The 27,383-nt window shown below is 36.0% G+C and overlaps 1 protein-coding gene across 1 annotated transcript in view; it reads right to left on the bottom strand.

Annotated features, from left to right (window-relative positions):
- Positions 1-27,383, bottom strand: part of CCDC141 (coiled-coil domain containing 141) — a 100,869-nt gene that overhangs the window by 61,062 nt on the left and 12,424 nt on the right. Inside the window, exons 3-6 of the mRNA XM_013960810.2 lie at positions 22,737-22,928; positions 19,805-19,913; positions 17,143-17,396; positions 8,646-8,765 (exon numbers count right to left, since the gene is read on the bottom strand). Coding sequence (XP_013816264.2) covers positions 8,646-8,765; positions 17,143-17,396; positions 19,805-19,913; positions 22,737-22,928 — 675 coding nt within the window. The remainder of the gene's footprint in view (positions 1-8,645; positions 8,766-17,142; positions 17,397-19,804; positions 19,914-22,736; positions 22,929-27,383) is intronic.

The raw sequence follows: 27,383 nt of genomic DNA, 5'->3' as shown, positions 1-27,383 counted from the left end.
AGGGTGATCATACATTTTATTTCCAGCCATACAGCCAGAAACATTATTGACACTTGATTGAGATAGATACTTTAAAACTAACGTACTTTAAAATGGATTGAAGCGAGTCAGTACAAGTTTGCATGTAGATGCTTTGTCTGCACTGCATAGTTTGAAGCAAGTTTACCTAATCAGAACTGATTCTCTGTGTTGACTCCTATATTCTTTTTTAAACTATTCATCCTGAACTGACTTATGCTTCTAGCGTACTGACCCCACTTATACATCAAATCCAGGGATTCAACCAAGGCACTTTCCTGCATACACAAAACCTTTCTTTCCACACTTTCACCTATGATAAATGCTAGTACAGTCTTCAGTCCCACTATCTTCTTTAAGTTATAAAGAGGTATTGAAAAGTGTATTAGACAACTCAAATGGAAAGGATTTTCAAGGGAGTCAAGAAAAAAACAATTTAATCTCTTCCTGTCTCACAACTACTGCTTTGTTTTTAGTTGCTTTTTTATTTTTGCTGTGTTCTTTTAGAGGAAACAATAAGATAGTAAAACTGTTACATAATGTACTTTGTTCCTACTGTGCTTGTCAACACTTAATATTAGGACTGTATTACACTATTCAAAACAAAAGAAGCACTTGCTATTATCCTGCAATTTCCCCATGTCTTAGGTAGCATCTTTCCTTTATTTTTTCTGATAATGAATTAAATGCACTTTGAAATAAGAGAAAAACCTTTTTGAAATACATTTAGCATTTCCTTCCCCAGATTCGTATCAAATGTCTGGTTGAGCAGACAGAAAAATATTTTAAAATATGACAATTGTCCATAAAAATGCTGTGAAGTGTGCATACAGCACAACAAGAACATAGGGCAGTCTTTTTCCTTTTACTTTTCAGCATGCCAGAAGAATGTCAGCTTCACATTTTTTGTTTCTTTTTAGTGAAACTATTGCTAGTGAAAAGATGTTGGTTTGAAAGTTTTCACAAAATAAGTCACCTGGTTATTCACAGATCTTTGACAAGCAACCACAATACAAATTCCCTCACAGTGCTCCACCATGCTGCTTTACCCTTCTTTGAAATACAGTAAATGAGAATAGACCTATTTTGGTCTAGGCAGTTCAGTGCATTCCTTTTCCGAGACCGTCCTCTGTTGTGACAACTGGTATGATAAAAACTCTCCTTCAAAGAAATCAGCAACTTATTTTACAGAGGCTTCTCCAGATGAATTATAACTCTCCCTCACTATGGACTTGATCTGAAACAAGCAAGAGACTTCCTACAATTCCCAACGTACCCAGTGCCCAACATACTCAAGCTTAAAAAGTGCATGGTAATTCCAATGGAAAGGACTAAATTCCTTACTGCTTTCTAGATTAATGTGAGCAATTCAGGAAAAAAGATCTGGCATTATGGACAGGTCAGTGAAAAATACACCTCAGAATGGAAAACACAGATGCATTCAGGAGCATGCCTGAACTCTGGATTCATTTCTGCAACTTTACAGTATATCAGCTGAAGCTGAAATAGATGGTATTGACACAGGTAACAAAAATAATTTTAAAATATGAACAAACAATAGATAATCTCAAAATACCTTTGTCCTCTTTCAGAAAACAATGACAAAAGTATATTAACTAATGAAGATCTTTTGGCATGATTAATTATCCTGTGGTACTCACTTCTGCAGGTTTTAACAAAGATAAATATTTTAGCAAAGTTAAGAAAAAAGATGCACATTTGTATGACAAATGAGAACCTACATGAGATTTAAAAACATAGATTTTCATGAAATTAAAACAAATTTGGAAGGATATGAAAGCTTATTTAGGCATTAAGCAAGCTTTTCGGGCAGTAAAAATGTAAAATGAGACATCATGCTAATAAACATATAAGGATTGATAAGACCTTCACTGAAGCAGTAGAAGTGTCTCAGATGAAAGACTCGATCAGTGTCCGATTTCTGTGCAATGAAATACGTGCTTTCATTTTGAAAAAAAAGGATGAACGGTAAAAGGAAAGTTACAAGAACAATTCTGCTGAGTTTATAATAAATTTTTCCACTCTGGTAAATGTTCCTCCCTTTTCTGCCATGGAAGAGGTAAGGAACTCAGTATCTGTGTAAAACCTATGGATATGCATTAACACCTTATTTTGATTTTTCATTTTAGTTCTACATACGTTTTGAAATTTCTTTATAATATTACCAGTAAAAAAAAAAAAATCAAAAGCCAACATAAAATAATTTAATAATATTGGAATTTTTCAACTGGAATCTAAATGGTTTGGGAAGAAAGTTAATTCCACATGATATTTCAGCAACTTTGGCTTTGTTTCATTTTGAAAGAGAAAGATGTGAAAAAATGCCAGAATTTCTTACAAGATGGAGAACCGAGTTGTGAGTAAGTTTCAATATATGTGCATGGTATGCCTACAAACATGGAGACCTGTCTCCCCCATGCTAACCATTCCTTCCATAGGGGAGACCTTATGAAGAGCCTCTCAGAGCTATTTAAAGTTCAGCTCTTTGACAAACAAGCATCTGAAGGCCAAACCCTGCCCATTATATTTGCTTGTATACAGTAGAAAATGCTGCTGTTTTGGAAGATTCACAAGCCAAAACGAAATTGCACATTTCCCCAAAGAAAACACTCAAAATTCCTCACATTAAGTATTACCTGAGGCCTTGAACCAGATGCTTTCAGCTTCCCAGTGGAATAGAAAGAGGTGAATCTGGATCACAATGAAAGATAATTTTTTCATTTTTTCTACTATTGATAAACATCTATAACAAAATCTTTCTTGTTTTTTTGTTTTATTTTCCTTTCAAATTAAAATAATGATCACTCCTAAATTCTGGATGCAATAATCTTCAGCCTGTAAATTTTATTAAGTGAGACCATGCAATGCATTCTTTAACATACAATACCTCTTTCATAAAATCCTGTCTTTGTCTCTCTACTCCAAGCAAAGTTCAGCAAGAATGAGGATTTCGAGACTAATTATAGTCTGCTGTGCTATATTCATTCATCTTTATTTGAAATATTTATCTTGGAAATAGATAGCACAGGATGACTCTCCAAATACACGTCTTCAATTGGCCTATTGGAGAGCAAGGGGTGACAAATTAGACCACTGATATCCAAACCTGTCAGCACCACAATGTCATCATCTTCCATTACTTGCAGCTGGAATGACCGGTACCAAATGAATTCTATGATCAGATTCTAATAGAGATTTTATTCACATTTGAACATTTAAACATACCGATGTTAATGAAAATTAGAAAACAAAACTGCAGTTGGGAGCTTTTAACTGGGACTAATTACAATTAACAAAAAATAAGACCATCTTTGGATATGTGTGGCCTCATTTTGTTATGAAAATCTATTCATATCATAGTTAATATTTTTGTAAGAATTAAAAATGCATATTTTAATGCAAGTGGAATGGAATTTGTCTACAGTTAGCTTGGAAGCAGAAGAGAAGCAGAAAAAAGGTCTGCATTGTTTCAGAGTATTGCATTGTGTAAATTGCAATTAAAACTGGCAAGACTAATTATAAGAAACTCACTCCACCAATAGTGAAATCATTTCACTATAAGAGGATTTCACTGTAACAGCATTCATAAATCTATGTTTGGTAGAAGGTGTCCAATAATCAGCTTTTAGATCTTAAAGCCCAGGTTAAACCTCTGCCTCTTTTATACTCAGCCAAGTTCCTGCCTTATCCTTTCACTCAAACTCAAAGTAACAATTTATTACAATAATTTATAGTTTAAAAAAAATCCATGAACATTATAACCTTGTACACTTTCTATGGGTATTAAATGTAGTTAGATCCATTTGCTGATCCATTCGTACCATTCCCTTAAATTAGGAATAATACAGTGTGGTCTAATACAAGCTGCAATGGATTTTGACGCGCTATGACAATTACTGTATGATCTGTCTGTTGGGAAGTTTAGTGCCTGGCTACACCAGTGTACTTCAACCATGAGCTATTAGAAACAACAACAAAGAGGGGGAAAGCATTCAAAGTAAGTCACCCCTCAGCAAAACCTTGAGAGCTATTAAAATACAACGCCAGGATAGAGATGGAACTACAAAAACAGGACAATAACAGAACAATAATAGATGGAAAAAGAACACTCTCACAAGGCAGTGAGATGGCACTACAGGAGAATCAGACAGTGAGAAGGATCTGTTTGGATTAACAGAGATTTGTGTATGCCGCATGAGAAAGCTGACTAATTAGATAAAATGAAGTTACCTGCAGTCCTTTCTGGTGTTCGAAAACATTTCATTCTAGCTATAAAAATACACAAGTGCTTTAAGACATCTGCTAGATCATGATATGCAATAATTGTCAGACTCCTCAAGAGCATGCCAGTCCTGGGAAAACTGGTAAATTTGCATCCACACAGAGAATAATATAGGTGCATGGCCAGACAGAGAAGAGGGTCCCAGACAAACATTTGACTGTGACATTCATTTGGTCATTAAGAAGCATCCTGAGACCATAGTAGAACAGACTGAATCTCCATAACATTAGTACCTAGCATGGCTATTCCAGACTGAACAAGCGTGCAGATCTATAATACAGGAAAGAAGTACTCTTCATTGGCTTACTAGTCCTTGTTAAAAATAGAACCGATCCCAGTACTGTTCAGTTCTGAAAAGTGAGAGAAACTATACAAAATGCAAACAATTTAGAATACTTTTCTTCATCTCTGCAGTTCTTTGGCCACAAAGTGGAGCTAGTAGTTCTTTTTATTGTGCCAAGCAATTCAAATACACACAGAAACGTGACAGAAAGCAGTTCATCAGTGCTAGCAGATAGCTCCACTGAAACACCATTTCCTAAACACGAGCTCAGAAAGCAACAGAATCACTCTCCTTTGAATCTGTCTCTCCTCTCTTTATTTTTAAACCTTACGTGTGGGTAAGGTTTTTTTCCAATTTAAACTTGGATTTCCATGTATGAATTATTGGTTTTATCTTTGACCTTAATTCTTGTACAAAAGAGTGTTAATGTTCTAAGTTGTTTCACCTCTGTCAGATCATTGCACATTAAAGCTCAGCAAGCTGACATTCAAGTCATGATATCAGCTGGAGAATGTAATAAGCCATTCTTCTATCTTTTGTCAGCCCAGTCACATAAATAAGGGGGCTAGCCCTGCAAATATGTATTAGGCTAGCCTCTGAACAATTTAAGCAAATCATTTGTCATGTTGGTCTTAATGCAACAAAACATGGAAGTAAATACACGTACAGATCTTTGTGTGAGACTGTTCAAAATACCAGAACTTTCCACTATCTTCCTCGCTATGAGAAGTTGTGCTTGTTCAGCATGTCTTAGTACACAGTAACTTTTCACATACCCTCAAAGTTACGGTATACATATGCAACATTCCTTGAAAAGATGCATCTACACCATTGTAGGTCAAAATACAGAAATCCCAAAGTGGGATAAGACTTGTTTATGAAGGCCCTCCTTCCTTCTGACAGAATACCATTAGAAACTGTTCATGGCCAGACACTATGGGAAAGATGCTAACAAAAATCTACTTTAATAATTCCAGCAAAGTAAATAAAATACTTCAAAACTACTAGTTGTTTTTAGGAGGCATCCACAGTTTTGGCATCAGGGAACTAGATATAAATGACAACAGACATCAGCTATGCTCCAAGCAATCACCAAGCTACAGAAAGCATATAATTATCCAAGTAGCATGTAAGGTCCTCCTGAGGGTTATTCCTGAACATGAATTGAAATTTCTTCTCAACTCTTTCCATATTCTCTCATCAGAACTGCTAAAACAGACAGGTCATACACCAAATTCTGAAGACTTCTGAAAACTAGATTTCACTCTGAAATTAAAGTAGAACATTCACTTTTTCTTTTTCTTTTTTTCTTTTTCTTTTTTCAATTAGAACGTAAGTTGAGACACTAAAGGAGTTTCTGTAGGGGAGACAATTCCAACTGTAGCTTTAGTGTTACCAGAAAAATACATTTTTCCTATTGCTAATGAGATTGCTTCCAATTTATATGCAGCAAAAATTGCTATCTGCTTTCATCTGGATAAAACATTAAAGACATATGAATGTAATTTCTACCCTAAGACTTTCCAAATAATATATGCTGCTTAAAATTAGAGGATATGGAATGGTACCATAGCTGTGTATAGTATTTTTTTTTAGCTTTCCAGGTACAGCTAGGAATCCCTCTAAACAATGTGAACCTTGCAATATTTTTTTATGGGTGTTTTAAAATTTTGTCACATATTATGTTTTTTTTGTCATGGCATATAATAACTCTTGAGTTCAGGGAACAAGGTGGTCCTTACAGAAGGATCTCATACAACAAGAATTAAAAAAACCAGAAGATAATGCTGAGTGCTACATAATAATTAGGAAAGGTCAGTCACAGTGACCTTTTCATTATATGGGCTCATTTGAATAAAACAGCCACCTGTAACTTCACACTTATCAGGAATTCTGTGACATTACTAGGATGAAAGATTGTGCCCTAGAAGGTAGTCACCCTGGACAGTAACATCATGTTGGATGACCAACTGAAATAAGTATTGTTATGGGCAAAGAGGCTTAAGGCAATTTTGTGAACCCATGTGTGAGAATAGAAAGGAAATAATATTTCCATTTCCAGGACTAATGAAATTATTTTTGGAATATTTTACCTAGTTGTTCACTGGCCTTCCCAGAACTTTTTTCTTCTTCTTTTGGAATGAGTCAACAGCTTCTCAAACACAGAAAGAATACTTCAGACAACAGTACAGCAGTTCAGAAATACGTTATATGAGTCAAAACAGATCAGAGATCAGAGGCTGAAGGCCCATGAGTCGTCAAAGGCTTAGGCAATTTCATGTTCAGATACAGCATGGATTTGCTTAGTCTGTGAGCACAGATGCCAAGTTCATTTCTAGATTGGCTTGAATTTCAGTGTATTCCAAACACACGTAAAACGCTGCTTTGTTTAGTGATGAATCTAAGATTAATCTCTGCCATCTAACAAATATTTACTGGAATAACATACCTTATTTGAACTTTAAAATCAAGATGCCAGACTTCTCCTTCCTTCTGGTCTTAACATCTGTGGGTTGGTGCTATGAAAACTAATGTACAAAGCCCTGTAATTCAGCTTTCTGAAATATATTTGCAGTACACAGTTCAACCTGGCCTCTTTTTTGCACATAAGCATAACCAACACTTTCAGTAAGATTCACTTCATAAACTTCACTTCCCTCTGCTAGACAATCCTACTAATTAAAAAAAAAAAACAAAAACACACAGATGGCTAAAGGTAAGATGTACTCTCAAAGTTCACATGGATGTGTAAGAAAAATTTCTAACACTGAACACTTTTAAATGACCTTAAGAAAAAAAAGCACAACTCGGTAAGTTGATACAAAGAACCTATTACCTAGTGTATGGGGGAGAAATTATTAGATAAAACTGTAATAATAAGAGTTATCATTGTGGGATAGTTTTTGGAGGCCCAGCCATGAAAAGGATTGATTACTGTACAAAATGAAAATACATATTGTTTTCCTTAATACACGTAGAATATCATCTCAAATGTCTGTGCAGCAGCTGTGTCTGCAGCAAAATTTGGCTGTTTAGACCCAATCCTTCCTTCATGAAGGAAATGTGTTTTCTGACAAGCTGCTTGGAGAAGCATTAGAAATATAATTTCATTCTGTTTACATTACAATCCTGAAGCAAATTATGCAAACAGGCAGATAGATGACATTTAACTATAAAACTTATAAGGAAATATATCTGAAAAATCACAGAGCTGTTAGTTCCTATCAACGCAGTAACCTTTAAAAAGGCATTTGTTTTATAGAAATGGTTTTTGGATGAAAACAGGCCTACTTGGTCACCCACGTTATCCAAATACAGTTGTTTAAAAATGACACAACGAGGAATGATCCTCACCCAGCAGCAGTTCTTACCTGATGATGGCACAGTTGAGTACCGAAAGAAAAAGTCTATGAGGTATGCATTTTATGTCATATAAATACTCTTTTTTGATATCAACATAATCTTTAATCCCACCTTGGTTTTTTGCATCACAGTTACAGATTTATTCTCTAACACGCTGAAATTCATGATGAAATCAATATTTTCTATTGTTTTTATTCCCAAGAAATAGACGGACAAACATCAGTTCCAACAAGGCACACATTTGAGTGACAATAAATTATGGTACTAGTGGTTGGCCACCTATTTTTCTCTTTATCAATATTAAATGGTCAAATTGCTTTTCTTTAGTGTTTACAACACCATTTTGTATCTAAACCACCAGGCTGGAAAGCTGATCAGCAAACTGAAAAAACAACTACACAACAGAAAAGATTACTCTTCTATTGCCTTATCAATAATTATAAAAGTTTTAAATGAGAAAAACATCGCAAAGTGTGTGTGTGTGTGTGCGTGTGTGTGTGTTAAGGCAGGAACAATAAAAAAACTTCTCACTTAAGCATATGCTATATATCATATGCACATTTATCATATGTACATGTATCACACATCTACTCATATACGTGTATATTATATGCATGAGTTTGTGTTTTGCTATTCAGTTTTACAGTTGCTTCACCAACCAATTATCATATTTCTTACTTTCACTTTGACTTCCATTTCATTGTGCTCTTGAATTAGCTCTGCATTTTCCAATAAAGATGAGCCTAGGTTTTGCCTGTGAAAATAATCTCTGATGCTGCTCTTGTACCAAGATGTTACCTAGATAAACAACAAAAATAAATTCAGTCATTAGTGCAAAACATCAAAAATGACTGTCCAGTCTCTAAAATATGTACAAAACCGTTTCAACTACAAAGGAAGCCCTAATTTTCATTCCTGTGACTTTTCATTCCTTTTTCATTCCTTTATTCAAATGTTTGTGTTTGCATTATTTAAATATTAAGAAATGCAGAATGAAAGAATCATGGTCCAAATAAACATATATTGGAATATATGTAACGAAAGAAGACAAAGGTATTCATAGTGTGATCATATTCTAAATTAATACAGTTGTTTTGATTACAGTAAAAGAAAAATCAAGTTAGAACTTGGCAAACAGAAGAAATGTATGTTTTCTAACATGATAATGATATTGCATATTCTCCCTAGAATCACATCAATATAAAAATATGCCTGTGTGTACAGTAGAAGACTATAAATCCAAGAATTTTACAAGGATACAGAAACAAAGACTAAATAGGACCTCTCCATCTCTGGCCTGAATAACTCAGTGAAGTTACTGAAATACTATTATGTGAAATAATCGTTAGTAGCTTAAAAAAAAAAAACAGTTACATCTTAGTAGATTTACTTCAGCAAGTATATGTAGCAAATATACGCAGTAGTTAATATATCTTGTGAATTGCACAGAATGAATTGCATTTATTTCTGCTTGATTCACGGTAGATACCCCGCACTTTCTTTGTAAACAACACATGGCAAAAATACCTGAGTGAAGCTTTGCATTTTAAAATAGTACTCAGAACGTTATTAGTATCAAAGACACTTTCTCAAATCTTTTCAAAGTCTTGAAAATCACCACCACATGGTAATCAAGTATGGCATACTCAGAATTACTCTGTACCACAGGTACTACAGATTTAAAAAGCACACTCTTGATTTTATTAGATCTGCTTATGTAGAAGCTATTTCTAATGTATTTAAATAATTATGAAAATGAAAGAACCTTTGTAACTGAAAATGTTTCCACTATGTCCAAACTAAAAATTTGGGCAAATTATCTAAAAACTTCAACAGAGCTAGGAAAGCAAAGAGATTAACTATCTAACTAAATTTTAATTTGAAGTCCAAGTCTCAAAACCGCTTTGTAAATACCTCCAGTTTATTCTTTGTTTTTATTTACACACATGGGAACTAATTTTTCCAAATATCATACATTTATTGGAGAAACAAGCACACAAATACAAAAGGAGTTTTGCATGTCCTTCACATAAAAAAAATTAATCAATTAAACTACTGAACAACAAACTCAAGGCAGCTTGAAATACAGTCTATTGTTTTACAGCCCATTCTAGGTTGGAAAAGTAGATGGTATTTCCATTTCTAGGGAAGGGCGGACTCACACCAGGTTGAATACCACTCACTCTCTACTACCAGGTAGATAGATATGGTCATAGGATATGATATGGCAAAGACCATTTAACTCCTCCAATTAATAAGGCTAGAACATTTAAGTCTCCCATTTGTGCAAAAAGTCTTTCAAAGAAAAGATTGACCATAACAGAGGTATAGGTTGAAGCCTGGTGGAATTTTTGAGTGCAAGGAACACTTACAAATTCAGTATTTTCAGATAGGGATCAGACCATTATGTGGACTACCAACCCTCCATTTCTTGACCATATCCTTCAGATATGTACTTCCTAATGAAAGCATTTTTCCTGGAAGTATGTTTCCACAGAACATTTGCTATGTGCCCATCAAATTACAAATGTATGGAAGGGACAACGCTGTGCTAAAAGGGAAAGACTTTCTCTGTAAATTAAGGCAGTTCTCTCTGTCACCTGAAGTACCGTCTGTTTATCAAAACAAACCAGTATTTCTGTAGTGCTAGGGAGAGAGAGAGAGGAAAAACAGTCATTCTTGAATCCTATTACAGTAAAATACTCACCCCTTTACCACTTGGCAATGTCTCTTTCCATTACAATGAGTTTAATCAGTTAGCTTTCACTACTGCTAATACCAGTGAGTGTTTTCAGTGGTTCCAGTTTAGCTCGTGTGACAGCTGGGAATATTTGGCTGCTTTTTAAGAAATCCACAGAACCTTACTTTCAGTGATTTGGGTAGAGGGACAGGAAAAGAGAGAAGGTAAACATATTTATTCTGAAAAAGATGGTGGTTATCCTTGATTGGTTGAAATCTAAAATCATTCCCATTCTTCAAAAATTAGACTTTATCATTCATTTACCATAGATTACTAACTGCTCTGTCTGCTATGAATAACCCATAGTCAGAAATCAAAGGTTCTGCAACATTTTACTCAGGTTGCTAAACAGCTCATTTTGTACTGATTACGGTCTGAGTGATTTCAATGTTTATAGTTCTCCATTGACTTCCTACATTTCCCACTGTCAACTTGGAAGAAGAAAGTTTTCAAAAAAAAACTGGGGCAAAAAACCCAACAGTGTAGCTTGGCTCATATGGCTTGGGATATTTTCAGTGAGAGGGGAATTCTTGCAAACTCTAATTCAAAGCTTATACATAAGTATGTTCTCCTAGGATGTACTGAAGTTCTTGAACAATCCAATACTACTGTGAGAACAGAGAGAAAGAGCAAATACAGCAGAGAATAGAAATTAAAAAGAAATACACTTTTCTTTCAAGAAATATTTCAGACTAGGAAAAACTGTTTTTCACTCCCATTCTTCCTGTATACATTAAAACACACATACAACACATGCCATAAATTAAAACTGACCTCACTTCAGGTAGTTCGAACTTCAGTAGTCTGCAATATATCTTTTGACATGTCTATGCTAAACTGCAGGAGTTGCATTTTCATATGAATGAGCTATTCTCAAATAGTTTTTCCAGTGCATTCACAATAAGCTGACTTTTGTTAAATACCAGACAGGTTTTCTCTTCCACTGTCTACTGTGTAGGTTTCTCCAGCAACATGTGATTTTCCATAGCCAACAATATCTATTTTTTCATATTGCTTCTGTCACCACTGTATTTGAGTGGCTGATGATTTAGTTACTATCTTAAGTCTCAAACAATATTTTTATCATCAGTATGTGCACAAATTGTCATAATAATACAGATCGATCTTGGTTCTTTCAAGGGAGATTTATAAGTCCCTCTTTTCATAACCACACTACCTAAATGCTTCCCTAATCCTCAATGCATTTATCTTCACAATATTGCTAGTGAAGCATCCTAATTTTATAAATAACTAGTTAGAGCAGAACGAGACCAAACACATTCTTAAAGAAAAATGCAGCACTTCAATTTAAAATCTGGGCTTTAGTGACTTTTCTATGATCAAGCACAATCTTATACAGAAAAGCAATAATAAAGTACTTTTTATGGGAAAGGACACTGCAGTGTCCCAGAGTAGCTATTAGTGGCTTGTTTTAAGCATGTTTGTGAAGGACTATAAAAGACTGTGGAAATAAAAAAAAACCCACACCATTAAATGTGATGTATAGCCATCAAAAGCAAATCAAGCTGCAATATACTATAACAGTCCTTTTCATCTGTAAAGTTTCTTGACTATGTAGGCAGCAGCATTGCATGATTTCTTTCTTTTTTTTTTAAAACAAAGGATTTCTGTTTAGACAATATTCCCAAATGCAGAATTTAATTAGAATATTAGCTAATAGGAATAATTTAAATTTTGAACTGAACTTTGCAAAAACATTGTGAAATTTTATGACGAAGTAACCTATAAAGGTTCAGGTCCATTTTTCGTAACAGAAATCTGGTTTCAAACAAGCAAAAATAGAACCTTCCTGTAGCCTAACTGACAGAATACCTTTCAGACAAGTAAGATCATAACCCCATCTATTTACTGTGTAAAGATTACAAGGGAAGAAGAATACCTTGCATTTATTTGGGTAAAATGCAATGACAGTCTTTAATTCACTGAGCTAAAATAGTAGGCTTTTTATGCCAGTTAAACTGCCTTTTAATTAAAACTAAAAGAAAAAGGAAGCTCTGACTCCTTCTTAGAAAATTTATGTGATGTAAACTTCTTCCTTTAAAACAAGATAGTTTGTTTCCCATTTATTCAGCATGGATTCACCCAGGGGAAGTCACACTTAACCAACCTGATAGCCTCCTATGATGGAATGACTGGCTGGGGAGATAAGGGGAAAGGAGGAGTGTTGTCTACCTTGATTTCAGTGAGGCTTTTGACACTGTCTTTCATAATATCCTCATAGCAAGCTCATGAAGTATGGGATAGATGCACAGAGCTGGATTGAAAACTGTCTGAATGGCATAGCTCAGAGGGTTGTGACCAGTGGCGCAAGGTCTAGTTGGAGGCCAGTAACTACTGGTGTACCCCAGCAGTCAATACTGGGTTCAACTCATTTATCAATGGCCTGGATGAAGGGACAGAGTGCACCCTCAGCATGTTTGCTGTTGATACAAAACTGGGAGGAATGGCTGATACACCAGAGGGCTGCACTGCCATTCAGAGGGACCTCAACAGGCTGGAGAAATGGACAGAGACGAACCTCATGAAGTTCAACAAAAGCAAGTGCAGGGTCCTGCACCTGGGGAGGAATAACCCCATGCACCAGAACAGGCCGGGGCTGACCTGCTGGAAAGCAGCTCTGCAAGAAGGACCTGGGGGTCCTGGTGGATAACAAGTTGATCATGGGCCAGCAGTGTGCCCTTGTGGCCAAGAAGGCTAATGGTATCCTGGGCTGCATTACAAAGAGCATTGCCAGCAGGTTGAGGGAACTGATCTTTGCCCTCTACTCAGCCCTAGTGAAGCCACACCGGGAGTGCTGCGTCCAGTTCTGGGCTCCCCAGTACAAGAGAGAGATGGAACTACTGGAGCAAGTTCAGTGAAGGGCCACTAAGATGATTAAGGGACTGGAGCATCTTTTCATACAAGAAAAGGCTGAGTTGGCACTGTTTAGTCTCTAGAAGAGAAGGCTCAGGGGGGATCTTATCAGTGTGTATAAATATCTAAAGGAGGGTGTAAAGACGACTGAGTCAGATTCTTTTGAGTGACAGGACGAGCAGCAACGGGCACAAACTGAAACACAGGAAGTTCTGCCTGAATTGAAGGAGAAACCTCTTTACTGTGAGGGTGACTGAGCACTGGAACAGGTTGCCCAGAGAGGTTGTGGAGTCTCCATCCCTGAGGATATTCAAAAGCTGTCTGGACACAGTCCTGGGCAGCCTGCTCTAGCTGACCCTGCTTGAACAGGGGGCTGGACTAGATGATCTCTAAAGGTCCCTTCCAACCTCAACCATTCGATGGTTGTCACCATTGTGATTCTGTGATTTGTCTAGAAAGCTGTTGTGGGCGTACTCACCTATCCCCTGAGTTTTCCTCAGCTCTTATCTCTGCCCCTGATGCTACCTTTTACCAAGGACCACGAATACTTCAAATTTAATTATCTGTTTGTCTCATACTTCAATTGGGAAAAACTGGATCGAGAAAATTCATAAATCTTCTTCCAAAGATAATTATGCACAAAATAGCCCAATCTGCCTCTATTTTCATTAATGAAAGAGATTTCATCAGAAAATAAGATGTTGAAACTTCCAAAAAGGAAAGTCAGCTGCCCTTCTTTAAATGTAAAATAAGTACACTTTCACATTTTGAAAACACTGATAAAGAAAAATATGTTACAATCATGCTTATCAGACCATCACATTCCAATTAAAGGTCAAAGGCAGGCGCTACATTTTTAGCTCTTCAGAACCAGGATCTTTGTGATCTTTAGAGCTGCTTGACTTCTCTTTTAAAAAAGAGATTACACAGACTTTTGTGCTGTATATTTAAACCTAGAAAAACAGAAGCAGTATAAAGACCAAAATCCACTCTTGGATCTGAATAGCACAGCTCATCTCCAGTATTCTGCTTTATCTATATCCCCTGAAGTTCCATTAATGTCAATAAGAGTTCACTAGACTGTTCTCTGTATATATGTAGCACTCCATTTGACATAAATGGCAGTTCAGTGCACATACAGAGACTGGATCTGCTGAGAAGCTTTACAAATAGAATTTCTGTCATTACTTAAAAGTATCTTAAAGGCTAAAGAGACAGATTTTATATAAAGTCTCCAAAAGTTAATTTTCCATGTATGTATTTACATGTGAATATATTATTTGCATGTGATGTATATAAATGTATTAATTGTGCATAAATCTAATAACCATACACAATACCAGATTTGATTCTTACGCAGATGCAGAAAACTCTATTCTGCTAAGCATGATGAACTGTTTAAATTGTCCCACATGGTGTTCACCAGCCTCAAACTACAGGCAGGTAAGTTAAATACTGGCCCCTCTCCCCGGATTATCAGGAAAGCTGTCAGTAGATACGAGTTTCTATGCTGACACACTGTGATGTGAGCACCTCCCTCAGATGGAAACATACATGCATAAAACTCACTACACAGTGAGCGTTTTCCACTATGCCTAAATTAGGATAAATTCCATCTGGTTACTCTCAAATATTTGTCCATTACATGATGAGGGCAAATGGACATCTTTGGTAAAATTTACCAAAGCATTTAGCACCTCAGGCTTTGCGACATTTTTCGAAAGAGTGGTTGGCTCCAAAAAAACCAAACCAAACCAAAACAAAAACCCAAAAAAACAAACTTATTTATCTCTTATTTACTCTTAAGCAGCAAGATATTTCAGAAATGTTTCTGTTTTGAATGCTCCTCCCTATTTGTATACTACTGGATAACATTGGGATGATCAGGTAATTACAGTAATATCTAATGCTTTTTAACTTGAGAAAGGATATGGAAAAAGGATCTTTTTTTATGTTTAATAGAATTTATTTCCAAACTACCGAGTTAGCCTGACATTGAAACTTAAGTTGCAGCTGTTGTAAAGTTATTACAGCACCCAGTGAGTTGAAACAAAATTTCCTTTTGAGGATCTTTCGTCTATGGGATAGTTATAGGGTGATAAAGAAAAAAACATCAAAAACATGTCTCTCCAAGCAAGCACTAGATGGTATTTAATGATTTTCATAGAAATGGCTACAGTCTCCTATCTTGTAGTTCTTGTTTTCATTATTTCCATTTAAGATGTAGATTTGTTGTCAGCTATTATTCTATAACTAGATGCTGAGTTGCATATTGCATATTTTTATCTGTTTTGTCTAATCATTAAATAAGTAATCCTTACTCTGATTCTGGCAATTATTCATGCTGAGGGCTCCAGAATAAGGCTGTCAGTTTGCTTGTGTACCTCACCAATTATATTGTCTCTATCCAAAACTACAAACAGTTGTTCTTGCTGAATAAGGTGCTTCACAGTTTAACTAACCTCACAGGCAAAGCTAGTGCATATAAAATAGACTACAGTTAAGGGTCTTTAATGTTTTCTTCTGACACAATGGGGAGCTTTATTTTGGAGGCAAGGAATGAAAGTTACAGGGATATCACAATTAGGAATGCACTGCTGTGGTCTATACAAAAATTAGCCTATTTACAAGATACTGAAAATAACTCTACTTGAGTCTTATTAGACTTTGGCAGTTAAATTTGCATAGGTTCCTCCTTCTCTGAGCATACTTAATATCCAGCAACTCAGAGGCTGAGCAAGACTCTCTGTGTATTTGCACTGACAAGTTGGCGAAGCTTTTGTGGTGACTCTCATGAAAAATAAGAGGAGAGAATCTGATGTTGCAGAAATTCCTCTGATAACATGGAGGACAAGGAGAAAAAAGCTAGCTGATTTGAATGCTGGGAGATGAGTGCAAAGGAAAAGGTGCAGTAGCGCCAGAAAGAGGAAGAGAAAAAGCAGTGGGGCTTCAACATACCTAGGCTCTGAAGGGAAGGCAAAAAAAACAGGATATATTTGGGAGATTCAGTAAGAGAGAGGAGCTAAGCTTGAAGAAAAAAGAAGGAAGAGAAAAAGATCATAGGTGCGGAAAACCTGCAATCACCACATTACCCTAAAGAATTTTGACTTGACTCCAAGAACACAATACTCCTCTGCTTTCAGTCATACTAGCTGGCTAACTATGTTATATCTTCTCTTCAACTGACTAGTCCAGAAACAGCCTGCTGCAGATATAACTGCTATTATCAGTTACTGTGTTAGCTCATGTAGCTAGAGGTTTGTGCTGGGAATCTCATTTGAAGGGAATCAAATTTTGTTTGAAGTACCAAACTTAATAACTTAAAGGAGGGATCCCATATGATAGAAAATGCTTTTGAAAACATTAAGGTTTATTAAAATAAATTATGAGGATGTTACAGTTACAAAGTCAAATACTCAGAAGTTAGGAATCATCAAATGAAAGATGTGCAGGGATATTGACCTAATAAATATATTTCATCTCCTTTTCTTGTAACCATCTCTACTGTGGAACAGTTTCTTGATTTTTTACTGTGGCTTGCCTAAATACCATGCGCCTTACCTGGTTCTCTTGTTGGTGCCACAAACAAATGTGCAGAACCTGCTCCAGTCCTTGGCGCTGATGTTTAAGAAATCTGTCCAGTTGCCGTCTCCTGTCTTGTAATAGTTCAAGGAGATTGTCAATTTTCAAGCAGCTGCTGTGGGCTCCCTGAATCAGTTCAGGATTTGCATTTGGCCCCTCAGATTTGAATCCTTCTATGAATTCAGTTAGCTCTTGACTTTTGTTTAAGAGGGCCAGTGACTTTTCCAAGAGCTCTGTAAGAATAGAATTTCATAGAAAAAAAAAAGTGATTTTAAATGTAGTGGCATATTTTAAACATTGCTCAAGTATGTTTAAAACTATATACCTATTAACATACACAAGCGTAATATATGTTCATACATTGCCTGAATACATTATAAATACTGACGTCTAGAAAGTTTATATCCCAAGACATTTCAGTGTGGACAGCTGTTGTATAAACACATAAAAGTATAAAGGGGTACATATATATGTGTGCGTGTGCATGTGTGTATACCCACTTTTTTTTAATACACATATATATATATAAAAAATAGTATAACAGTGTACAGACAACCATGCAGTGGTTGAGACAAAATCCAGAAATGATATTGTTTTCTCCAAGTCAAGTTCTTTTTTTCTGGTTTCCCAAGACTCAGCAAAGCTGAAGCGGAATTTTCTACCCTGCTTTCTGTGTGGGTCAGTAGCCTCTGTATTTTTCCTTTGTGATACAAGTCAAATTCAGGGGGGGTTATTAGGATTTAGGGGGGAGGGTTAGGGTTTTTACACCTAATGCAAAATCTATTTAGTGGACAAAGACTAAGATCAGCATTTACAGGTCTTTGAAATAAAAAGTGTTTTAGGGAAGGACTCAGGATGAAAGAGAATCGTCAAAGCCAGAATAAGAAGCAAGAAAATCATGGAGAAAAATATAGGACAGGAATGTTTGGAAGGAGCTACTAGTGAAGCAGCCATACGACAGGCAGTAAACAGCTGGAACATTCATCTTCCCAGCTAAGCACACGTGCTGATAGCTCAGGGCAAAGCACCTAGCTCTCCACCTTTCATGTGGAGCGGTCAGGGAAAATGCACAAGTGGAAGGCCCCCACCTTTCCAGCAATGAAGTGCTAACAAGAGAATTCAGCATCCAGGAGCTCACTGTGACGGCCTGACAATTTTACTTCTTGCCTTCCAGGAAGGTAACAGATAATCTGAAATATTCAACTTCAGTCCATCCAAATCAGTATAGAATGTATAAATATGCAGCATTTACATATTTGGACCTTTTTTTATTCTCATTTGAAATGCAGTTGTTTCAAAACCTGTTTTGTTTTGGGGTTTTTTTGGTGAGAAATACTTGTGATTAACTATTCACCACATACTGGTAGAGCCAATGTTTTGTAAAGGTCGTATTTTCAGCAACCTTACTTCAGAGTAAGCAGATCATGTCTTTCTCACAGAAAACAAATACAAATACTATTTTTTATCAAATAGTTCACTACCAGTTTTCCAAATTTGATGTGGTTAAGAAAGATGAAGAGGAATCAATTGCAATCATGTCCCTCTGTCTGAGGAAAGGTGTATCATTCTCAAAGCCATCTTTCCTCTGGCAAACCATTTCAGCTGATTCTTACAGTTACAGACCCTCTTTTCAGGAGTGACAATAAACCATTGCCAGATATTGTAAGTTAAAATTGCTACATGGGTAGCACTTTTCCCCCATGAAGACTGAATTGGAACCTCCAAAACCCATATTCCAGATATCTGAATTCAATTCTCTATGCAGTCTCTTTGGAGGAATACCCGGCATTCAAGGTAGCTATGTTTTAATACAATAAAATCTTTGTAAATTAAGAGTACCATAATGCGGCAGAAGATGCTTCTCATGAATGAACAAAGAGAAGTAAGAGGGAAGAATTTGTCTAGGTAAACATATGTGCAGGAAATCTGTGGTGGAAGGGGAGAGGGCACCCTGTTACCAGAGTGGTAGGGTTGTGGCTGCACAACCTCTTAGAACAGACACAACAACTTGACAGGGAAGTAAAACACAGCCCAGCTCCTCAAAGTCAGAGGCAGAATGCAGGGAACTAATGTAGGCAACTAGATTCCAAAGGTGTCCGGCTGCCAGCTATAGCTCATAGTTCCCATCCTCACTTCACCATTTTTGCCTCAAACTTCACCCCTGAATACAGGGGAGCAAAGGTAAAACTTATCCCTTGGCCACTCTCAAGAGGCTGTGGAACTCTAAAGGGGATTGGTACTAGGGCTAATTGGAAGCTTTTTCATGGAATGTTTTCCATGGGAAAATGCTAGTTCATTTAGGTATGTGTTGACTTTGATGAATTTTCCAGCAGAACATACAGATGGTTTTAGAACTTGTTTGCCAATCAGCACTGAAAATCAGCTTAGTTTCTTAGCAGCTCACTGAACCTAGACTGCCTTGAACCCAGAACATAAGCCTAGCACTACATGCTCTGCAGCAACAAACATGGAACCATGAGAGAGCTCAAAATCCAGGAATTTCAAAGCTTTCAAGAGGCCTGCTGCAGAGTTCAATTATTTCACCATTATATTTTCCCAGTTAGGATATTTTCATATTTGTTCTAAGAGGTTTAAAAACAAATGTCAATGCAGACTGCCAGGATTGGAATACTGTCTGTACCTTTTGTATGATGCTCTTGTTGCAGAAGGAGTTCTCTCAAAGAATCAACATTTTCAAACTCTTGGGCATTTCTCAAGAAATCTTCAGCTTGGTCAATTTTAACAGCAAACTGCATTAGGAAAATAAAGGGTGGAAGGAAGCACAGCATAATTCTCTTTTATAGAACTCCATTATAATCTATGTATTTTAGGGCAAATTTACAAGAATTTTAAATTCTCGGAAAAAGATAAGCATTTCTAGTGACTGCTAGCTACAGACGCTTTGCGGCCTTTGTGCTTCTACAGTTTTTCTGAACTTTTCATTTGACTGAGGGAACCCAATGTTCAATTGCCATACTCTGTAATTACAGTTTGTCACTTTATGAATCATCTTTCCCACACAGTCTTCAAACCCATTGAAAATTCTTATGGAAGAATCTATGAATTTTAAAGCCTTTTGTAAAGACCCATTTTAAATGAATGAAACTGTTAAGTTAGGTCTCCTTCCAGAAGTTCTCTCATGTTAAAATATTAAGTTCCAAACATTTGAGGGAAACGTCAGACAGAGATATGGTCTTCAAAGCAATCTTCTGACAGTAGCAGTGAGTAGCAAATTGAAGCTAATATTATGGCAAACACATTAACTGATTATAGTGGGACTGCACTATCTCTGTTATGAAGACTGAAGTTAGCTTACTTTTTACAGCTCATTTTTCCAGACATTCTATATTTTAAATATTGAAACATGCTGTGTTTCAGGGATATCTGGAGCAGATTTGGTAACCCAGTTCTGAGACTGCACGAGCAAAAGACTGCCAAGACAGTCCCATTACAGATTATACAGTAACTGTCTTGAAATCTTCTGACTTACATTAGGATTGCAGAGTATGATTTCAAATTGGTATCACCCCTCAGAATAGATATCACCCATGGAAAGGTATACTGAAAAATTATTCAGAGTACCAATCAGAATGACAAGGTAGTTTAGAACTAAGTGATAAGTCACAAAACTTTAGGTGTGACTGTTGGACATTCTTATAACACACAAAGCACTGCTAGTCAGTATTATTCATGCATTTAAAAAGATTTAAATCAGGTGATAATTTCAGCTAGCAACACATTCTTCCTTTTGTTAAACCTGTTTAGTTGTTTTTATCATTATCTATCTCCCATTCCTTCTGAATAATTTCATCGCGTAGTAAGTAGCAAACCAGACCCTGGCTGACAAAAGCTTTGATGAAACCCTGACTAAAATTGGAATTCTTTATTTGGCTTCCATCTTTAAAGGGACATTTCCAGGTATGATTACCCTAAACCAAGATTATTAAAAAGGTATAAAAAGGTATTAAAAATCTAGACCCAAATTCTGCATCTTTGCCTGGTCTTTCTCAATTCTACTGCTTCATTGCAAGCATGAAGAAATCAAGATAGTTCACACTTGTATTTCAGTGAAATCAAAGATGTTGAAACCTATAGTGAAATTAAGAAAGATGAAAAGTAAGTTTATTGCTTTTTCTGTCTGCTGTTCCATATTTTTCTCCCTCTTGATCTGTATGCTATAAAATAAATCCATTATGTGTCAACAGTTGGGATTTGAGATCTGATTTTCATTAAAGAATATTCTTGAGATTAAGTTTGCTCCTTATCACAATACAAAAAAGGATTAACATAATCACAGGCTGTCCTTTAAAGAAAAGGCTTTCAAAAAGAAATTTCAACAATTCCTATTTAAACCAATATTGCATTTCTTCTTTGCATCTATATCTAACAGGTATGATCTGTGCCCTGCTCCAGCTGTGGCACATTGCTTTAGTGATGTAAGCCTGTTATAAGGCCAATTCAAGTAGTCCCTTAAGGATTTACTCTGCATTGGGTTAACTTTTGGTTGTATATAATTTATCATAGTGATACCTATGCTAAATCTGTAGTAATCTCTTTGTATAACACAAATAGCCAGGACACTGTAGTAGGTTGTTCATCTGGGGAGTTCTCCCCTTGGAGCTCTTAGGACAGTTTGCACTAGAATGGTTGCTTCTGTAATTTATGTGTGACACTAGACCATTGCAGAAACAGATCTATCAGGGAGAACTGTTAAATCATTTTTAAAAAATTGTTGGTGTCTGAGTCCTGCTTTTTGATGGATCATGGATATTTTGCAATAAAGATCTGAAAACTTCACATTATTGAATGTTCAACTTCTGGAGTGAATTCAGCCTACTTTTGTAATACAAAGATCCCCTTCATAACTCCAGGAATGTGGGGAGAACAGAAGGCAGGGTGAGCGCACACCTGCAGGGTGTGGAAACCCTCTCTGCTTTTGCTCCCTGTGTAGCTGTGAGTTAAGATAAGAGATACAGAGAAATGGATAAATAGGGGTAACACCACCACCCTGAAATCTGTCACTGGGCTCGCACAATTGTCCCTTGTGCATGGCTGCATATGGAGATCTTGAGTAAAGGACTAGCAAGTTAGACTAAAAATTAGTTTGTAAGCATAAATGTAACAGCTGTACATATTTCAGTGTAAAATCTTCAGTGGTCAGTCTTTAGTGAGCATTAGTGAAGGCATCCAAGAATTTAGCTCTTTCAGTGTCAAATAATTTAAATCAGAAGGAATGAAAGATATTCTGGACAACGTCCAGAGCCACTGAATTATATACTTTACTTTTAGGTCCAGTTCCATTTTTCACTGTCATTTTTCTGTCAAATACAAATGTTGGATATGTCATGACTAAGATATTTCTGAAAGTCTGTATTTTTTTGGTTCAATTTCATCTTCAACTATCCAGAAAAAGGAAAAAAAGGATGGAATGCATCTATGGATTATTATTTTCTTAATCAACTGAACCTTTAAGAATGCAAAGGATATCATAAAACGAAGGAAATACAAAGGAAAGAATTCCTGAAAGATGTGGGAGGTTTCGAACTGAGAGTCATTTGATTTTCAATACAAACCTCCAGAGCATTTTCGAAGAACACTGCCGTAAGTTCCAGAAGTGCCCTTCGCTTCTCTAACATAATGATGAGGGCATCCCATGCATCCCCAAGGGTCTCTGCCATAGCATCATACACCTGGCTCTGTTCTTTGTTCTCCTCTGCAGCCTTGTCTGCTTCATGCAGCAGGTCCCACACTTGGTCTTCCAAAGTCTGATAAGAAGAAAAAAATGAACAAAGAAATTTATAAACAGAACTCAAAACACCATACTGATATTAGCCTCAGGATATCTTTTCAGTGGAACTGATAAATCAAATCCTAACCACAGGAGTGTTGCTGTTCCTGTGTTTCACAGCAAGCTTCTGAATTTCTTCCACACTTAGACGCAACATTTTTATGCAATTTCATTTAAAAACAAGTGCTAAGGAAATCTATCATTCTACCTCTAAAATTCAGATTCAAGTATTTTTAAATCTACTTGAACATAAATATTCCTGCAAGTGTTAGCAATGAAAATATTTGAGATCTGTTTTTCATATGCCATGATATAATCAGTTTATTCCCCCCAAAAAAGCTCTAAAGGTTTGTCAGGTAACTTACTTGCAAGTCTTTGATAATTCCAATACAATCCAGACAACAGTAATTTGAACATATGCAAGTATTCTCTAGAAAAAGACGAAGTATGTGCAATGTTTCCTGTTCTGCTTGCTGCATTGCTCAAGTTGGCCACATATTCATAATATTCATATTCACACAAATATTCATATTGTCAAGAGAATCATTCTACTGTGTTTCAATCCTTCTACTAACTTTATCATGAGAAAGATAACTGCTAGGCCATTTCCAGCTTACATTAAAATCTTTAGCGTGTCAAAAAATTTGATTAGCATTTGTTCTAATTTTTTTTTTCACTTGGCATGTTTATCATGAGCATGAGTTAATAAAGTGCCAATTTCTGCTGTTATTACAGGTGCTATCACATGAACATATAACAGGAAAAAAAATTATATTAGGCAAATTAAAATCTGTGATAACTCATTCTCATAACAGAGCCTCTAATAAGACTAAAAAAAATAGAAAAACTTGAAATTCTCCTGACATATCAAACTGAAAAGAGGAGATTGCAGAAAACTAATTCTTAATTGTTCTAAGCACAGAACCACATTCTCCAGTCTTCTCTAGACCTTGTATACCACACAAAAATAATAATTTGAACTAAAAGGGTTAAAAGGGATCACTTCTCTCTAACAGCAGTACTGTGAGAATGATATATTAAACAATGGTGAGAATGATATATTAAACAATGAAGCTTTTATTCTTTCATAAAAAAATACAATGAAATTATTTCAACTTATCTTTATACAGAGCCAACTAAGAAAAAATCAGAGAATTGTTTTACCAAAATCCAATATATGAAGAAAAGGCATTTTGGCATAGCACAGCAGTAAAATGAATGGGCGTAAGAGCACATCCACCACCACAGTCTTTTTTGCAGTATATAGAAAAGTCTCATTATTATCTGTAGCATGAATCTACGCTTACCCTTTGGTGGCAAACCTGTCACAAAGAGCACCCAATCAAAACCCAGTGTATCAGAGAACAACACACACACTCGCTTTTACTTTCTGAACAGCAGCACTGCTGATGAAAACTGCTGCTTTCTAATCCTTCTGTGAAACCAACCTTTTGTTCTGTTGAGCCAATCCCTACCCGGATAATATGGGAATAAAAGACCAAATCCCCCAAATCCTACCTGTTCTGTATGTAAGTACAAGTCTAATTAGCATCTATTTAAAATGGTGCTTTAAATTGAAATCAGGTCAGTTCCATGAAGTAGATTCCGTCACTCTGATATAACTATTGATAGCAACTGTTTTATATCTCCATTACACCAGAGTGAGATAAGAATCAGATTAGGAAAAACATTTGGCCTTGAGAACCTAAACCATAGTACTTCAATCATCTTTTATTCAGTAATGCTTATCTATCTGATAAGGTAACTAAAGGTTGTTGCAAGTGTTCGACAAGTGTTATATGCAGCAGTCAGAACCCTTAAAGAAGTGTACAGACTCATGATAATTTTTATATCACAGAGATTATTTGGTTGTATGATTAAATAAAACTTAAAAATCAGCTTCATCAAACTAATGATAATTGTCAGAGTTAATGAACCAAGCTCATGCAAATTTTAAAAGAACATCCATCTTTCACTGCAATCCTCAATACAGATCTTTGAAAACTACTTTATTTTCCTTTTATTGGCTTGCATCATTATTTCTCAAATATTTTTTATATTACCAAAGCTATAAAAATCATGGTGTCCACGCAAAGTTAGATTTTCCTAAATGCGTGCACAACCTCTTCAGACTCAACAGAGCCTTGGTGCTTTGTTCAACCTTAAAAATAAGCTAAACTGCAAGCATTAACCCCAAAATGCTACTTATGTTGGATGAATCCAGGCCAACAGATCTAAAAGTATTTTATTTTACTTCCTAGCACCCAGAAGAACAACATCTGTTCTGCGTCAGTCTTATGGAAGCTTTCAGGTCAAAGTGGGGATGAAGGCAGAGAAGGTCACAGAGCAAATAAGGAGGTGTATTTCTACATCCCTATCCTACCTTAGTCCTATCCCTATTGCTAAGCCAGTTTGTGTTGCAGAATAAAAGAAGTATCATGACAGAATATGAATGAACGAAATACACATAGAGAATATGACTTCATCATCACTCTGTGATTCCAAATATGAGGTTAACATAGACATATACTTCAGTGGGCTTACTAGATATAGCTGAAAATGTTCTATCAGTGGAACATTTTTTCCATCTTTTTGATGAGAAATGATTTTCAAACTTTTTCATGAAAAGCATTTGCTCTTGGCAGGTAAATTTGACTTTAGTTGAAAAAGTGAATGACATAAGCCAAAAAAATAAAAACATGGAAAATTCTATTGTCATGACTCTATTCATTATGCCCACTTTCCTCTATTTGTAGAGCTTCCTCACCATGCCATTTCTCTTTTAGTGGAGAATGAAGTTATAAGACACCCAAACTAGATATTCCATGAGCAGCATGACTACAGTAATATGGTCACATCAGAATTCTTAGTATTTAGTCAAAATTTTTCCGCTGAAAAATAAAAACGCTCACTTTAAGGCTAAATGATGGCTAGAAAACAAATTTGTAGATATGCCAGCAGTCATTGCTATCAGTTAAAACTGACAAATGGGAAGGGATTATTTTCCTGATTTGTTAGGGAACTGGGAAGTTAGCAAGAGGGTAGTAGATAGAACTTCTAACTCTCTTCGAAAATAGACTGCAGTTTACGGAAAATATTGAAGGTTTGGTTTTTTAATAGTAATCATCTTCAGAAGTAAACTACAGGCATGATGACTGCATAATCTTGCCCATTTTTCCACATTGTTTACTTGTTTGAGAAGCACTGGTTAGGCCTTGAAATCACCAGTGGTCACACAATACTTACAGGAAGAAGCCACTCACTTCAGCTACCAGGCCACTGAGCCCATCTCTTCAGGCCCCCTCCTCTCTTTCCCACCATGTCCCTGGCTGGTTAATTTCAGATACATTAATAACGCAGTCACATTTCTAGCGTGTTGTACAATGCTGGTAAAATTTGTGGTTAAACTTATTGTACTCTGTTTCTTTCTAACGTTGCTAATTATGCTATTAAATTTGTTTCTAAGCTTTTGCAGAAGGAATACTAATGAACAATTTCTTTAATTGAAGCTATTTGCCAATAGGTAAGTAGGCATACATAACTATAATGTGCTTCTCTCTTTAGATGCGTACTCTATACATTCAATAAATATATTTTAGTCTTCCAATTTATTTCTAATGCCAGCTGTTCCTGTTATCATTTATTACATTCCACAGATAGCATAAAGGCAGGATATGGCATTTATGTTCCTTCAGAACAGACCTAGATACTGATTCTCAAAATCTATTTTGAAAACACAGCCAGAATGTTCACAAGATGGTTTTACAGGCTACCCCAATAAAAGTGTAACATAAAACAATGTTTTTGTTACCATGAAGACAGTGTCAAGGATAGACTGACTAGCTTTTCAGATAAATAAAAGGGGAAGTTTTTAGTAATTTTTCATGTTGCATTGCTCTGTACAGTGTTCAATTTCATCAAAATAAAGAACATTTTCTAACTACACATGATAGCATAACATGAAATGCCTCGGGCCCTTTGTGTCTACAGGGCACAGAAAAATGCTTCACTCCCTTTTCTGACAACTCAACCTACTCAAAGCAATAAATAACACTTCAGATGCACATTTCAATGCTTATACTATTTCACTCTTAGAAAAAGATTCTAGAGAAATCATGAGTCGAGAAATGAAACACTAATAAAAAAGCCATAAAAAAATGGGACATAAATAATGTTTATAGATTTCACTCATTCTTTCAATGGGCTCAATTACTGATAAATGAAAGAGTATGAGATGCCACAAAAGGGAAAAAATTATGGAAAAGGATTTCATGTGCAGATTTAATTCTTCCCCATTCCTGCCTTCATATCTCAAACTTAACACTAGGAAGTAACCGCTATGTCCTAAAATTTGTCCTATAATAGTCCTAAAATTTAGGGATGCTATGCCCTAAAATAGATTAGCTCAATGTGGCAGTTTGAGTCTTCACCT

This window comes from Apteryx mantelli, chromosome 6 (assembly GCF_036417845.1).
Source record: "Apteryx mantelli isolate bAptMan1 chromosome 6, bAptMan1.hap1, whole genome shotgun sequence".
In the NCBI taxonomy this organism is placed as follows: domain Eukaryota; kingdom Metazoa; phylum Chordata; class Aves; order Apterygiformes; family Apterygidae; genus Apteryx; species Apteryx mantelli.
Note: the sequence above shows the minus strand (reverse complement) of the source record. Positions and strands in the feature narration are given on the sequence as shown.